General features: G+C 43.7%; 1 protein-coding gene across 3 annotated transcripts in view; it reads right to left on the bottom strand.

Moving 5' to 3' along the window:
• Window positions 1-551: 551 nt before the first annotated feature.
• The window catches only part of FSD1 (Fe superoxide dismutase 1), a 37,247-nt gene continuing 23,082 nt past the window's right edge, over window positions 552-14,716 (bottom strand). For 2 of the 3 annotated variants that reach the window (XM_087381557.1, XM_087381575.1), the window contains exons 6-8: window positions 1,349-1,375; window positions 1,188-1,211; window positions 609-1,099 (exon numbers count right to left, since the gene is read on the bottom strand). In XM_087381557.1, coding sequence (XP_087237683.1) covers window positions 974-1,099; window positions 1,188-1,211; window positions 1,349-1,375 — 177 coding nt within the window. In that variant the 3' untranslated portion in view covers window positions 609-973. Of the gene's footprint in view, window positions 582-608; window positions 1,100-1,187; window positions 1,212-1,348; window positions 1,376-14,716 lie in introns of those variants that run through there. The other variant, XM_087381566.1, reaches the window with a different exon arrangement.

The following is a 14,716-nucleotide window of genomic DNA, read 5'->3' as shown; positions in this document are numbered from 1 at the left end:
GGAAAAAAAAAGGACAAAAACTCTTGACAAAAGATGTGTTTCGCAGAGATTCAAGAAAATATTTCGTGCATATGCTACGGCGATTCGTCTCTTCTGTAGATTTACACATGATTTGCCAATTGCTAGAGCCAACGACTATTCAATCTTTAGACTCGATAAATGGATGTCCTCCAGTCTAATATGCATCTGCACATGGTGAAAGTGACACTCCAGACGTGTCAGAATTGAACAATCTTTGGAAAGTCAAATGTGTGTACTGTGGTATGCCTAGGGTGTCATCACCTACTTTAACACAATCTCGGAGTTGACAAGGAAAAAAAAAAGTCATGCAGATTGATGAGCGTTGATTATCACTCTAAGAAAATTACTCTTTCCAATTGCCTTATTAATAGCTCCTAAACCCCCTTTTTGATTTTTTTGTGACTCTGAGCATTAATGTTTGTCAGGCCTTTGTTGTTCTAATCTGCAGAGCTTTATTGGGATTTACTTGAAATATATTATAACTGCAATACATAAATTGAAATAGGTAAACCTTAAATTATTTATAGCCTAAACGATTTCAAACAATACACAGCTGAAGCCTTACTCATTATAAAATTGATGAAAGTCATCAGTAGATACCTCTAAAAACGTTTTGAACGCGCTGTAGCTGTTGCATTAGCAACGCTTTCCATACCTAACTACACCTTGTGCATAAATTTAAAAATCTTTTATGTTTGCTTGCATCAGGACCCACCAGGGCAGTTTTGGCTGGCATGACACAAGCACTCAATGGGGAGAAGGCCTTCAGAGAAAGGCGTGGCCACGATTTTCCAAAGACCTAATGGCAACAAAATTGAATTGTCATTGTCTTCAATGACATTGAGTCCTGAACTTCGAATTTCTGGTAAATTTATGAACACAAGAATCGCCATGGATAACACATGTACAATACTTAAAGCTCTCATAACTTTTTGCATAGCCTCCGCAGGTTCTAAGTTTCTGGAATAACAGGCTCATAGAAATTCAAAAAGGCTTTGGCCCTCTTGAGCCTTCCAGCAACCATCTCCCAGGATACAAGCTCATCCATGAAGGTCCTGATGTAGTCAGGACGCCGATTCTGCAACAAACCTTACATTGTAATTGATCTCATTCATATAGGCAGTTCAGACCACAGAATGATGAAAGAAACAAAGAAACAGACCCACCTGATAATCAAGATAATAGGCATGCTGCATAAAACGAATCCCTTAGTCAGTAACCTTAGAAGTGTGCCAATAAGAGAACAGAGTAGTAGGAATGTTTGATATACATGAAGACACAGAAGATAAAGAGAAAACAAAAATATTTTAAAGAACACCTCCATTACCTCCCACACATCAATGGTGAGAAGTGGCTGAAAATCACAACCACAAAAGATATGTTAGAAACCTAAGATGACATGAATGTGAAGTCAAACAAGATTTAGTTTCCTTTAAATTCAGCCAATCACAACCACAAAATATATGTCAGAAACGTAAGATAACATAAATGTGGAAAGTCAAACAAGATTTATCTTTTTTTTAATAAAATCAGCTAAGCGAAAAGCACCAAGTCTTAAGTTTGCAATGGCAAAGTCTTGCACAATCTCAGAAAGCAATCAAATTACTTCATGTATATACCTAGATGAATACAGGGAAAATTCCCAAACTCATCCTCTATGAACACAACATAGTGCAGTTTCAATCTCACGATAGTCACTCATAAGATTGAAAACCATAAACTCCATCACGCATAGCAGGGACTAGCTACTATAACATCCCCGCTGACGTCATCAGCGCCCAACAGTGGGTGTAGACCATAGTATAAAAATATGCTCTCACACATACAAGTCCACACACCCACGCATACTTGAGCATCCGTTTATACAAAGTCTTCGTACTGAGTTTCTGTCAGCACTCTGGAGGTGAAGATCCCCACTAAAATAAAAGCATTGCTTGAGACCCTCATTACCAAAGGCCCCTGCATGCGTGACTCCGCAGGAGGACATACAACATTTTACACAATCAAGATTCCCTAGAAGACTATTTTATGGCTTCTCAAAGCATTAGCAGGCCTTCAAGACTCCTAGGCTTGAGGACATGTGGAGTCGAGCGAGGACCATGCTAAAACTTGGTTATAGTTAGCCAACACCTGTAGAACAAAATAAAAGACACCCAGTAGGACTCGAGAAAAGACCAGATCAAAGACACAGACTCGACAAAAGAGGGCTAATGTGCTGAAGAACAAGCCTAAGGCTTTCATAAAGAAGAATGCATGTACAACTATTTCCATGAGGAGAGCCTGGACAGTATGTACAGAAAGACTCAGGGATGATGCTGTCGTCAAGATCTGCTTGCCAAGCCCTAACCCATAACAGAATTCACTTTTTCAGGAGATTTTAGAGGCCACAAAGGAGAGAACACTTCCATTGTGAAGGGAGTTCCCTTTAGGATTCAGAAGTATCTGTTTAAGACCGCATGCTATGGAGGCGCAAATGTAAACCTAACCATGGCTAAATAAGAGAAAGTGAGATATTCAATTTCATTAGAAAGTGCCTCACTCTCATGTCGCAACTCCTCATTCCACTTGTCCACTTGTCCATCTCATTAGGCCATTGTCCATCTTTTCCACTCGTGTTCTCTCTCTCTGCATCTCACACTTCATATGCTTATACAACACCTATCTCAATAACCCCCCTTGATGCTAGGCCGGTCATAACCTTCATTGATGGATTCCCCCCCCCTTCCCTTAGTCCCCTATCAGGTCATAAGCTATGGTGTGACAAGGATGTAGGAAAATATTGATTGGGTTTTGGCTCCCCTGGCTACATCATATGGTGCCAATAATGAGCTATTACATTCTGGACTTTAGAATAAGTGCTCATTGGATGGTGATACATCATGGTGATACGTCATGGGATTCAAGTATAACATCCATTTTTGGATTGTATATCTGGGCAGGGCACCCAACCATAACACACACTAACGAACATTTATTCCTTTCATTTTGGGGTTTTCCTGGTGGGCAGAGTACCCCACACATAACATAATCACACAAAATCAACACTCGAAAAAACAATTATTGGCTTTAGAAAGCCCAATCATCCTCAATAAAATTTGCTTCCTTCTTGAAAAGTTCCTCTTCCACAACCACATTGACTGTATCTTTCTTTGAAAAGTAATCCTGCTTTTTATGGTTGTTCTTGCCACAAATCCCACATGCCTTGAACATTAGCATTTGATAACTTGTTGAGACATGGGTGACACATAGCAGTAGCAAATGGTCGCTTCAAACAGTACAAGCATGTCTTTAGAGCTGCACACGACTGTCTGTTGAAGCAATACACCAGTTTGAGGCAATGAAGACTATTGAAGCATCATAAAAGCTTGTACAAATAATGCACCAACTCATATTTGAAAATGATGTGCTGTAGGGGCTGCAAGAGCAAGGTGATAGCTTGTAGAAGTGAGGCGGCACTTTCTCAGCTACTGCTGCAAATACAAGCTATGCACAGCAATGTTTCAGCTACATGAGTAATGTAGACTTTTACAAGTGCAAATGGCTCAGTATCCTCTGCAGGCAGCTCAACAAATACTCCCAAACAATGGCGCACAGGCTCCAGATCAAATCCATCCCTATGAATAAAACCTTTGAATAAACAATAATGATGGAACTCAAAGAAATGGCAATGTGAGAAACACTATAGGCGGCCTGAACAGTAGTTGAAAACCATGTCTGGGACAGTCACAGATAGAGTCGGCACATTTCTCGCAGTGAAAGCAAAATAGCATGAATTGAACAAAGCAACTCCGTAGCCTGAGTCAAGTACTATCGTTTCGATTTCACCCACCTGTGACTCGGATAAAAATGCAAAAGATTGACACGTGCAGGACTACTAAAGCTCTGGATCATCTCTGCCTCAAAGTTCAAGAACTCATGCGCACTTGTATTCTACTGCTATCGTGACAGCAACAGAGGCCACCGGTGGTCTGAGCAATGTTTTAGATCCTTGTTGGTACGCTTCATGCAAAACCTTCTCCATTCTTGACTGTGGCACTTCTTCCACTCCTCTATTTGAAGTGGAATGTAGTTTCCCCTACTGGCCTTCAAGTTTATCGGCAAGTCCGGAAGCCAAATGAGGTCAATATGCAGAGAAAAAACCCTTACCAATCGTGCATTATGTGCCACAGATAATCAAACGCAATCAGCTCTGACACATTAGTCAGATAAGTAACAATGTGCTATTGCAACTGTAGAAACTAGCTACAGTAGGTTGCCTGAAGTGATGAGCAGCACAAGGAGGTGAGATAGCCAACATATTCAGACTGGAGAAGTTATGTGAGAAGCTACTACTTCAGGCTAAAGAAGCTACGTGAGGTTTCATGATAGAGGAGGTAGAGCTGCTGAAGCAAATTCCATAGCTCTGATACCACATGTTGAAGATGGAATGCTATGGAGGCTGAAAAGTAAATGTAACCATGGGCTAGATAAGAGAAAGTGAGATATACCAGTCCATAAGAAGAGTGCCTCAATATCTAGGCAAGAGTCCATGTAGACGATCACTCTCATGTGGCAACTCATCATGCCACTTGTCCACCTTATCCACTGATGTTAGAATTATAGATATAATTCAGCAGTGACCAATGTAATTTAATAAGCTAGTTAAGGGCACTTTTCCCTCTTTAAGAGGTTTTTCCCCCTAACCGCAATTAGTTCACTAACTATGGTTAGTGACTACTAAGGTTTTGTCACTAGGACAAAACCTTATCTCTCACTCTTTCAGTTGTACTCTCTTACACTCTTCATTGCAACTAAGCTTTCAAGCTTTCAGCTCTCAGCTCACTCTCTTGCTCTCTCTCTCCCCCAAATCTCACATTTGGTATCAGAGCAGGTTCAAGAGCTCCGTGCTCCCCGCTCCCTTCACCTTATGCTGCATATTCGCCTCCATCACCAGCCCACAAGCTTTTGCTTCATCTCCATCGTCGTCCGTACAGATCGTCCGTACAATCTGTACGGACTGTTTACGTACTGTTTACGTACAGTCCCGCACTGCACTTGCGCCACTCGTCCGTACCTGCTTGTACTCTGCCGTACCTACCGTACCTGTGCATTCCGTACAGCACGACTGCAGCACATCGTCGTCCGTACGTCGCCGTACCTTTTTTGCGTCACTGCCGTACTTGCAGTCTCGTCGTACTACGCGACCGTACGACTGTACAGCTTGTCGCCGTACAGCATCGTACGTACCTAATCCGCAGATCTGCTTGCCCGTACTGTACCTGCTGTGCCAACGTGTACCTGCCGTACGTGCTGTACCTGCTCGCACCTGCAGCCTTACCTGCATCATCACCGTACGTACCACTCGTACCTGCAATCCGTACATCAATCGTACCTGGCCGTAGAGGTTGTACTTGCGCACAAGCTCTTCCTTGCAGGTGATCTTTGGCAGGCACATTTTGCACACAGCCATTGTTTGGCTTAGTTTTTGGGAGTACATTTGGGGCATCTTATTTGTTGCAGACATTGCAATCAAGTTGCAGAATCTGCTTCAGAAATTTGGGGCTTTTTGGTTCTGCTTGCAATCTTACAGACAAAATTTGGGACTTTGCAGATAATTTCAAGCTCAAAATTTGGGGCTTTCAATTTTGCAGTACAATTTCTTGAAGAAATTTGGGGATTTTGTGATTACACTGCAATTTCGCAGTGAAATTTGGGGCTTTTGCAGACAGAGCGCAATTCTTGCAACATTTGGGGCTTTTGATCAATTTGCCCCTTTCTGGTTGCAATTTCGGGCCTATTTTGGGGCTTTTGTGTTGGGAGAGCAATTTTGGAGATTTCAATTCATACTGCCTTTCTTGAAGTGTTTTGCAGCACTTTTGGCAAATTCTGGAGAGTTTTTTTATGCTTGGACAGATTTCTGACAGTGCAAGTGCAGAAATCTGAGTTGCATTTACAGCCAGTGCTTGGCTGTGTTTTTTGGGAGTTGTGCATTTCATTCCCAGTAAGGGAATTCAGTCTTATATCTGCTAAAATCTCTTTCTCAGATATGGCCCAGCAAAATCAGAATGATTTCCAATTCGGTGGTCTTTCACAGGAAGACAAGTTGAATGGTACCAACTACTCCCTCTGGAGTTTTATGGTACACAATATTCTGATTTCTCGCAATTTATGGGATTATGTGAATGGGGGTGAGATCCAACCAGCAGGTATGGCACCTAATACCCCTCCCCAGCAAGAAAGTGGAAGAGGTCGTGCATAGGGTGCAGCTGCAGAACAAGTTGTTGGTGTAGCTATAGCCACTCCTCCAGAGCAGAAGAGATGGGATTCACGGGATGCCTTAGCTTTGTCATGCATCTCTCTTTCAGTGAAAAGATTTATCATTCCGCATATCCGGTCATGTAAGACCTCGAAGGCAGCGTGGGATATCTTAGAAAGCATGTATGCAGCCCGGAATGATGCAAGGGTATCTTTCTTGAAAAGAGAGTTAAGTAATACACATATGGAAGAGGGTGACTCCATGTCAATCCACCTCACAAAGCTACAGGATCTCAGAGAGCAATTATTGAACATAGATGAGATTATTCCTGATTCAGAGATGATTACCACCACTCTGAATTCTCTTCCTTAGTCTTATCTCAGCTTTCATACCTCGCTGAACTTATCATTGAGGGAGGATGCAAATCCTCTCACTTTTCATGAGTTGATAGGACTCCTACTTCAGGAAGAGCAGACCAGGAAAAACTTGGCTTCACGTGCAGGTGAACAAGCTATGCTCTCAAAGTTCAAATCAAAAACAAAGGGACAGGCAAAGACATCAGTAAATCAGCCTTCCAGTGGGTCAGGACAGCCTTCACAAAAGGCTAAAAATGATGCAAGTAAGCCCAAGAAGAAGGGTTTTTGTCATTACTGCAAAAAGCCAGGTCAACACATTGCAGAATGCAGGAAAAGGCTTGCAAAAGAGAACAAAAACAGCTCCGATATGGCTGTTTCAGATTCAGCTCCTCATCCATCTGACAGTGGGGCTGCTGCAGCCAACTTTGTTGGACAGGATTATGCCTTTTTATCTTGCATTTCAGATTCTAGGCTGGCTGCTCCAGATGCTCGGGATAGTACAGCCACTTGTAATGATGATACATATGCCTTTTTGACTTGCAGTTATGACTCTTCTACGGATGCATCTGCTTTCAGTGTCAATGAAACACTGAATACTTGGTATTTTGACAGTGGTGCATCCAAGCATATCACTTCTAGGAAGTGTCTCTTTACTTCCTTGCATCCACCTCCCGTCGGTAAGAAAGTCACTTGTGCCAATAACTCGTCATATTCAGTACGTGGCACAGGAGAAGTTGAGCTTACTGCCATTGATGGCTCAGTTTTCAGACTTTCAGATGTCTTATATGTCCCTGGTATCACCAAGAATCTTCTTTCAGTGTCCACTCTTAACAGGGCTGGATTTCAGGTCATCTTTGAGGATGACAAATGTGCTGTCCGAGACAGGGAAAATGATTATACCTTGAGATTATCTGGTACTCTGCTGCGTGGGCTTTTTCAGCTTGATCTTTTTGAGAAAAGAGCAGCCCATGCTCTTGCAATTTCTACTCCTACTGCTGCCATGCAGAATGCAGAATTATGGCATGCCCGAGATGGTCACATGCATTACAACAGCTTGATGACGCTTCAGAAGCACTCTATGGTTGATGCATTGCCACCTCTTGAGATACCTCCTCCACATGCCTGTGAAGGGTGCATTTTAGGCAAGATGCATAGATTCCCCTTCAAAAAGGATGGTTCAGTTAAAGCTGTCCGAAAATTACAGCTTATACACAGTGATGTCTGTGGTCCCATGAGGACTCCATCATTGGATGGTCATCTCCACTTTGTTACTTTTATTGATGATTACTTCAATTTCACTTGGGTCTTTGGGCTGAAGCGCAAATCGGAAGTGTTCATGGTGTTTAAACACTTTTCAGCCATGGTTGAAAATGAAACTGGACTCAAGATACAGACATTGCACATCAGAAGAGGTGGGGAATACTTGTATGCAGATTTTGATGATTTTCCGAAAGGCAAGGGTATTGTGCATCAGCTCACAGTGAGGCTGACCCCTCAGCAAAATGACAAAGCTGAGAGGAAAAATAGAACTCTTATGGAGATGGACAGATGTATGCTGAAAAGCAAACACATGCCTCACAAATTCTGGCTTGAAGGTCTGATGTGTGCCAACTACATCTTAAATCGGGCTCCCACTAAGGCTTTGAAAACACAAACTCCCCATGAGGTCTGGAATGGGAGAAAGCCTTCAGTGGATCATTTCCAAGTCTTTGGATGCCTTGCATATGCTCATGTGCGAGTTGAATTTCGGCATAAGTTGTCCGATAAGGCAATTAAGTGCATATTTGTTGGGTACAGTGCAGAAAGCAAGGGGTACCGTCTCTACAATCTTGCTACACGCAAGATCATTGTCAGTAGAGATGTGATATTTGCAAAAAATTCAGCTCACACTCAGGCTGAATTTCATTTGCCTTCTTCTTCAGAGGATGTTTTTGAGGGGTTGCTACCCATTGCCTTGGGTTCCCCTGCTGATATTTCTGATGTAAATCAGAATTTACAGCCACCTCCCGATGCTCCAGTTCAGCCACAAGATGTCTTGCCACCTCCACAAGCAGTGGAACAGGTGGTTCAGCAAGAAATTGCAGACATACATGCAGCAGAAACAGTCCCAAACTGGCTGTTACAGACTCTCAGGGAGAGTAAGATTGATGCTCCATTACTTGGCAGGACTCGCACTGCAGCAAGGCACATGGAAGGTGCTAATTCAGTGGAATCAGCATATGCAGGTACTCTTCTCGATGAGGAGGAGCCTGCAACATTCGAAGAAGCAAAGAACAATGTGCATTGGATGAATGCCATGCACGATGAGTTGCAGTCCATTAAGAAAAATCAGACTTGAGATGTCGTAGACTTGCCACCAGGTAAACATGCCATTGGTACACGACGGGTTTTCAAGGTGAAACGGAAGCCAGATGGCTCCATTGACAGATACAAGGCAAGGCTGGTTGCTAAAGGCTATGCTTAGAAAAAGGGCATAGATTATGAGGAGACTTTTGCTCCTACATCCCGGATGACCACCATCCGATCTGTTATTGCAATGGCTGCACATTTTGAGTGGAATGTTCATCAGTTGGACATAAAAACAGCCTTCTTAAATGGAGACTTGTTGGAAGAGGTTTATGTCATACAACCTCCACGCTTTGAAATTACATCAAATGCACTTCAGGTATGCAAGCTAAACAAAGCTTTGTATGGGCTGAAACGAGCACCTCGTGCATGGTATGCCAAGATTCATGCCTTTTTAAGGGACTGCACAATAGTCCTACTGAGAGCACCCTCTACATCAAGATGAATGGGGGGGAAATTTTAGTCATCCTTCTTTATGTCGATGACTTACTGCTCACAGGGTCCAATGAAGATAATATTGCAGATTTCAAAGCTGATTTACAGGCCACCTTTGACATGTCAGATTTGGGGCTGCTTCACTTTTATTTGGGGATCCAGTTCTCTCAAGAGAGCCGTGGCACTATCATGTCTCAGTCCAAGTATGTGCAGAAACTCTTGGACAGATTTAACATGCATGATTGTAAGCCCATAGCCACTCCCATGGAGCCGGGGCTGAAACTCACAATGCATGATGCAGGAGAATTAGTTGATGCCACACTTTATAGTCAGGCTGTAGGATGCCTCATATATCTCTGCAACACTAGACCTGATATTCAGTTTGCAGTATCTCAGGTGAGCAAGTATATGCACAGCCCAAAAACTATGCATTGGCAGGGAGTTAAGCGCATCTTCCGTTATTTGCAGGGCACGAAGTCTTTTGGCTTGTTATTTCCCAGGGGGGGTGACTTGCAGATGCATGCCTACAGTGATTTAGATTGGGCTGGTGATTATGACACTAGGCAGTCCACTAGTGGCAATTGTTTCTTTTTGGGTAGATCTTGCATTTCCTGGCTGAGCAAGAAACAATCTACAGTGGCTACCTCATCATGTGAAGCTGAGTACAGGGCAACTCACTGATAGTCAGAGTGCCATTGCAGTGGCAAAGAATCCAGTGTTTCATGCTCGCACAAAGCACATTGAGGTTCACTATCACTACGTCAGAGAGAAGTTGCATGCTGGAGAGATCAGTATGATCTTTGTGTCCACACATGACAACGTTGCATATATTTTCACCAAAGCACTACCACGTGAAAAGTTTGAGGCATTTCGCAGTGCCCTGAACTTATATCCGTTTGGTGATTGATCAGCCTTGTACATGACATTGGCACTGCAAGGGGGTGTTAGAATTATAGATATAATTCAACAGTGACCAATGTAATTTAATAAGCTAGTTAGAGGCACTTTTCCCTCTTTAAGAGGTTTTTTCCCCTAACCGCAGTTAGTTCACTAACTACGGTTAGTGACTACTAAGGTTTTGTCACTAGGACAAAACCTTATCTCTCACTCTTTCAATTGTACTCTCTTACACTCTTCATTGCAACTAAGCTTTCAAGCTTTCAGCTCTCAGCTCACTCTCTTGCTCTCTCTCTCCCCCAAATCTCACAACTTACCCATCCTATCCACTTCACCTTATCTCTCTCCATCTCACAAGGTCATATGCATATGCATCACCTATCTCAACAGTATCAAGATGAAAGAGCTTTCTTGGTGGCTCATTTGCTCAATGTAGATATGATTTTGACATTGGTTTCTTTGGAAGAGAGCTGGAGATGAAGGATGGTGATGGAGAGAGTAGTGAGGCAGAGGGTGGACAACTCCTCTGTGAGCACCTTCGCTACACCCCCTCCCCAATCAAATGCTTTCAACGGCTAGTACGGAGCGCAGGGTGACTTAAGAGGGAATGAGATTCTGCACGGTGCGGATGGAACTGCTGTACCTTTGAGGATAAGACAGGACACGGAGACCAAGGGCCTGCTCCCCTTCTCTCTACTCGACGACGATATTGACTTGGAGGCCGAGGCAGTATTCCCCTCGTTGGCAAAAGACAAAGACTATCGCTCATTTTCAGTTGTCGCATTTGAGGATTTGTTCTCTCCACCGCCGCGTTATGGACTTAGACCTTCTGGGAGTCGAGAAGGAAGAGGAGGACATGCATGTCCCTCCAACGCGCATGCAGCTCAGAAGCCACGGGGCAGGTTTTCAAGCATCCCCCAAGATCGCGTCCTCTTGTCAATGCTCCCTATTCAGATGGGTCCTTGGCTTCAGGACTACTACACCAAGCCACGGCCACGAGCGCTCGTCAACTCGGAAGAGAAGACGACATGCAGAGGGAAACACAAGGAAAGCCCGCTTCAGGACCCACGGATGCAAGTTTCAACTATGCCATCGTACCACGTGAAGGAGGAGCCATTTTCATATTGCATGCTACCTCAGTGTTGAGGTGTTCTCCACTTGATTCAGGTGTCAGATCAAAGGGCTTTTGCCCAGACTTTGTTTCATAGCACTTGGGTTACCGACAGAGATCTTCAGATGCATTTTCTCCCCTTGGTATAAGGGTGATTGCTTGGGATTTACCCCATTTACTGTTGCAGGTTTTGTGACAGGCTGAAGTGTCATTTTTTTTTTGGGTGTTTGCTGCCAAGTGGTTTCTGCAATTTAACTCAGTGCAATACCTCATCTGAGGTGGGAGAAGTGATCAGTACAGTCAGTACAGCAGTGTTTACAGCAGTGTTTGTGGTTTGTCAGATGATTATGCACTGTTAAGCACTTGTTGAGCAGCTGCAGCAGTCTGAAATTACTGTTTTTATGCCTCTTTGAGCACAGTACAGTGTGTCAGAAGGTACAGTATTTGCAGGGTCATTTACTGTTTTGCTGCAGATTATCCTGACAGTAAAAACAGCACCATTGAGAGTGCTTCTGGCTCTTGAATAGAGCAGGTTTTTTCTGAGAAATCAGAATTTTTATTCAGTCTTTTTACTTCCAGGGAGTCAGGTACTTTCCTCATCTGATATGGCATCAGGAGGAAGTGATTCTTCAATTCTGAACATAAAGAAACTGGAAGGAGCACACAACTATGCATTATGGGCAGAACAGTGCTTGAATGTACTTCTGTTAAAGAAGATTTCTAAGCCCATAAGGCTGAAGGGTGTCAAGCCATCTGACATGGCAGCTGATGACTGGGAAGAGCTTGATTTGTCCGCAAGGGCAGCTATCATGCTCACTATTTCAGACACTCTTGTGTTCCATGTTCAGGCTGAAAAGACTTCTTATGGTCTATGGCACAGACTAGAAGAATTGTATGCTCAGAAGAGTTCAGCCAGTAAGGTTTATTGGTTGAAGAAGTTGGTTGATCTTCGCATGAAGGAAGGTACACTTATGACCTCACACTTGAGTGAGTTCAATGCTATCTTTACACAGCTTATTGCACAGGGACTGAACCTTGATGAGGAGTTCAAGGCTACTTTCTTGTTGTGTACCCTCCCTGAGAGTTGGGACACTTTCAAGACCACCCTGTCAAATTCGAATGTCACTCTTATTTATGCTGATGTAGAGAGCTCTCTTCTTATGGAGGAGATGAGCAGGAAGAATAATGCGAGCAGCAAGTCTTCAAATGCCTTGCAAGTACAGGATAGAGGCAGGACTCAGCAGAAGGGGAGATCTGTCAGTAAGTCCAAATCCCGCAGTCAGTCCCGTGGCAAAAAGGATATTGAATGCTTTTATTGTGGCAAGAAGGGACATGTGAAGTCTAAGTGCTTCAAGTTCATACGGGATCAGAAAGCCAAGAAGGCTGAAACAAAGGATGCAGGAAATGCAAGCAAAGGCAAAGGCAAGGCCAAGGCAGATGACTTGGATGCAGTGAATGTTGCAGCAGAGGATAGTGACAGTGACATACATGATGTTTTATGCTCTTCTGCTGTAATAGCACATGCTTTGGTTATTGATGGCCATGACATGCACACCTGGCTCTTGGATTCAGGTGCTTCTTTTCATGTTACTCCTCATAGGGAGTGGTTTACTTCCTACACAGGTACTCATGGAGTTGTTCATCTTGGGAACAACTATGCATGTCAGATTGCAGGGATTGGCAGTATACAGATAGTATTTCCTGATGGACGGTCATTTATGCTTGATGGTGTTCGCCATGTGCCGCAAATCAAGAAAAATCTGATTAGCACTGGCTTATTGGATGACAGTGGTTACCACACCACATTTGGGGATTCCAAATGGGTGATTACTGATGGCCAGACTGTAGTGGCTGAGGGTTTTAAGAGTGATACCTTGTACCCTCTTTATGTTTCCAGTGTGGGTAATCATGTTGTTGCCATAACCGAGCTGCCAAAGGTTTCATTGTGGCATAGCCGGTTGGGACACATGTCTGTTAAAGGAATGCAAGAACTGTCACGCTTGGGTTATCTGCCGCCTCTTTCTTTTTCAGATTTGCCTACTTGTGATCATTGTATATTTGGCAAGCATTCTGTGACTCCTCATAAGAGGAGAACTCCCCAGAATAGAGCACCGCTTGATCTAGTGCACACTGATTTGTGTGAGATGCCACAGTTATCACTAGGGGGTGCAAAGTATTTCATTACTTTTATTGATGATGCCACACGCAAAGTGTGGGTCTATTTCTTGAAGCATAAAAGCGATGCCTTAGATGCTTTCAAGAAGTTTGTCGCTCAGGTTGAGAATCGGACAGGTCGTAGGCTGAAATGCCTCAGGTCCGATAATGGGGGTGAGTATGTGTCACATGCTTTTGTGCAGTTTTGCCAAGCTAAGGGCATCAAACAGGAACTCACAGCCCCTCATAATGCATCTCAAAATGGTGCAAGTGAGCGTATGAATCGAACTATTCAGGAGAAGGTTCGATGTGCTGCAATACCCCATGGCTTTTGGGCAGAAGCCGTGCAAACAGCAGTTCACATTATTAACAGGTCGCCAAACAAGGCTTTGGAGTTGAAAGTGCCAGAGGAGGTGTGGTCTGGCAAGCCACCCTCATACAAGCACTTACGTGTATTTGGCTGCGAGTGCTTTGCTTATGTACGCAAAGAACTGCGCACCAAACTGGATCCAAAGTCTATCAGATGCATCTTTATGGGTTATGGTGACGAAGGTGAAATGGGGTACAGGCTATGGGATCCCGTTAAACGGAAGATTATACGCAGCAATGATGTCATCTTTAAAGAAGATAGTGTACACAAGGAACCCGTGCAACCTGTGGAATACAGGAGGGTTATTTATGATGATGTTGGACAGCAAAGAATGCCCATTTATATGCAGCAGCAGGCTGCTGCAGATAACCCTGTTCAAGAGGGTATACAGGCTGAAAATCAGCCAGATAATTTTGCCAATGATGCACCACTGGATATGCCAGCAGATGGAGCTGTAGCACAGCCAGATATGGTGGTACAGCCACCTGTCATGCATGAAGAACAGGCTGGACAGCAGCCTAATCCGGAACATTTTGTTAGGAGGAGCTCCCGTGTACAACGGCCTCCTGCCAGGTTTGTTCCAAGAGCCAATAATGTGGCTGATTTTATCATGCTGACAGATTGTGGTGAGCCTTCCAGCTTCAAGGAAGCTATGGGAAGAACGGAGAAAAAGAAGTGGGAAAAAGCCATGCAGTCAGAAATGGACTCCCTACTTCAGAATGATACATGGGACTTGGTGCAATTACCTGCAGGCAGAAAAGTTTTGCCATGCAAGTGGGTTTACAAAGTCA

This window comes from Dipteris shenzhenensis, chromosome 1 (genome assembly GCF_047967505.1).
Source record: "Dipteris shenzhenensis isolate YYH24624 ecotype China chromosome 1, Dip_SZ_1.0, whole genome shotgun sequence".
Taxonomy (NCBI): domain Eukaryota; kingdom Viridiplantae; phylum Streptophyta; class Polypodiopsida; order Gleicheniales; family Dipteridaceae; genus Dipteris; species Dipteris shenzhenensis.
Note: the sequence above shows the minus strand (reverse complement) of the source record. Positions and strands in the feature narration are given on the sequence as shown.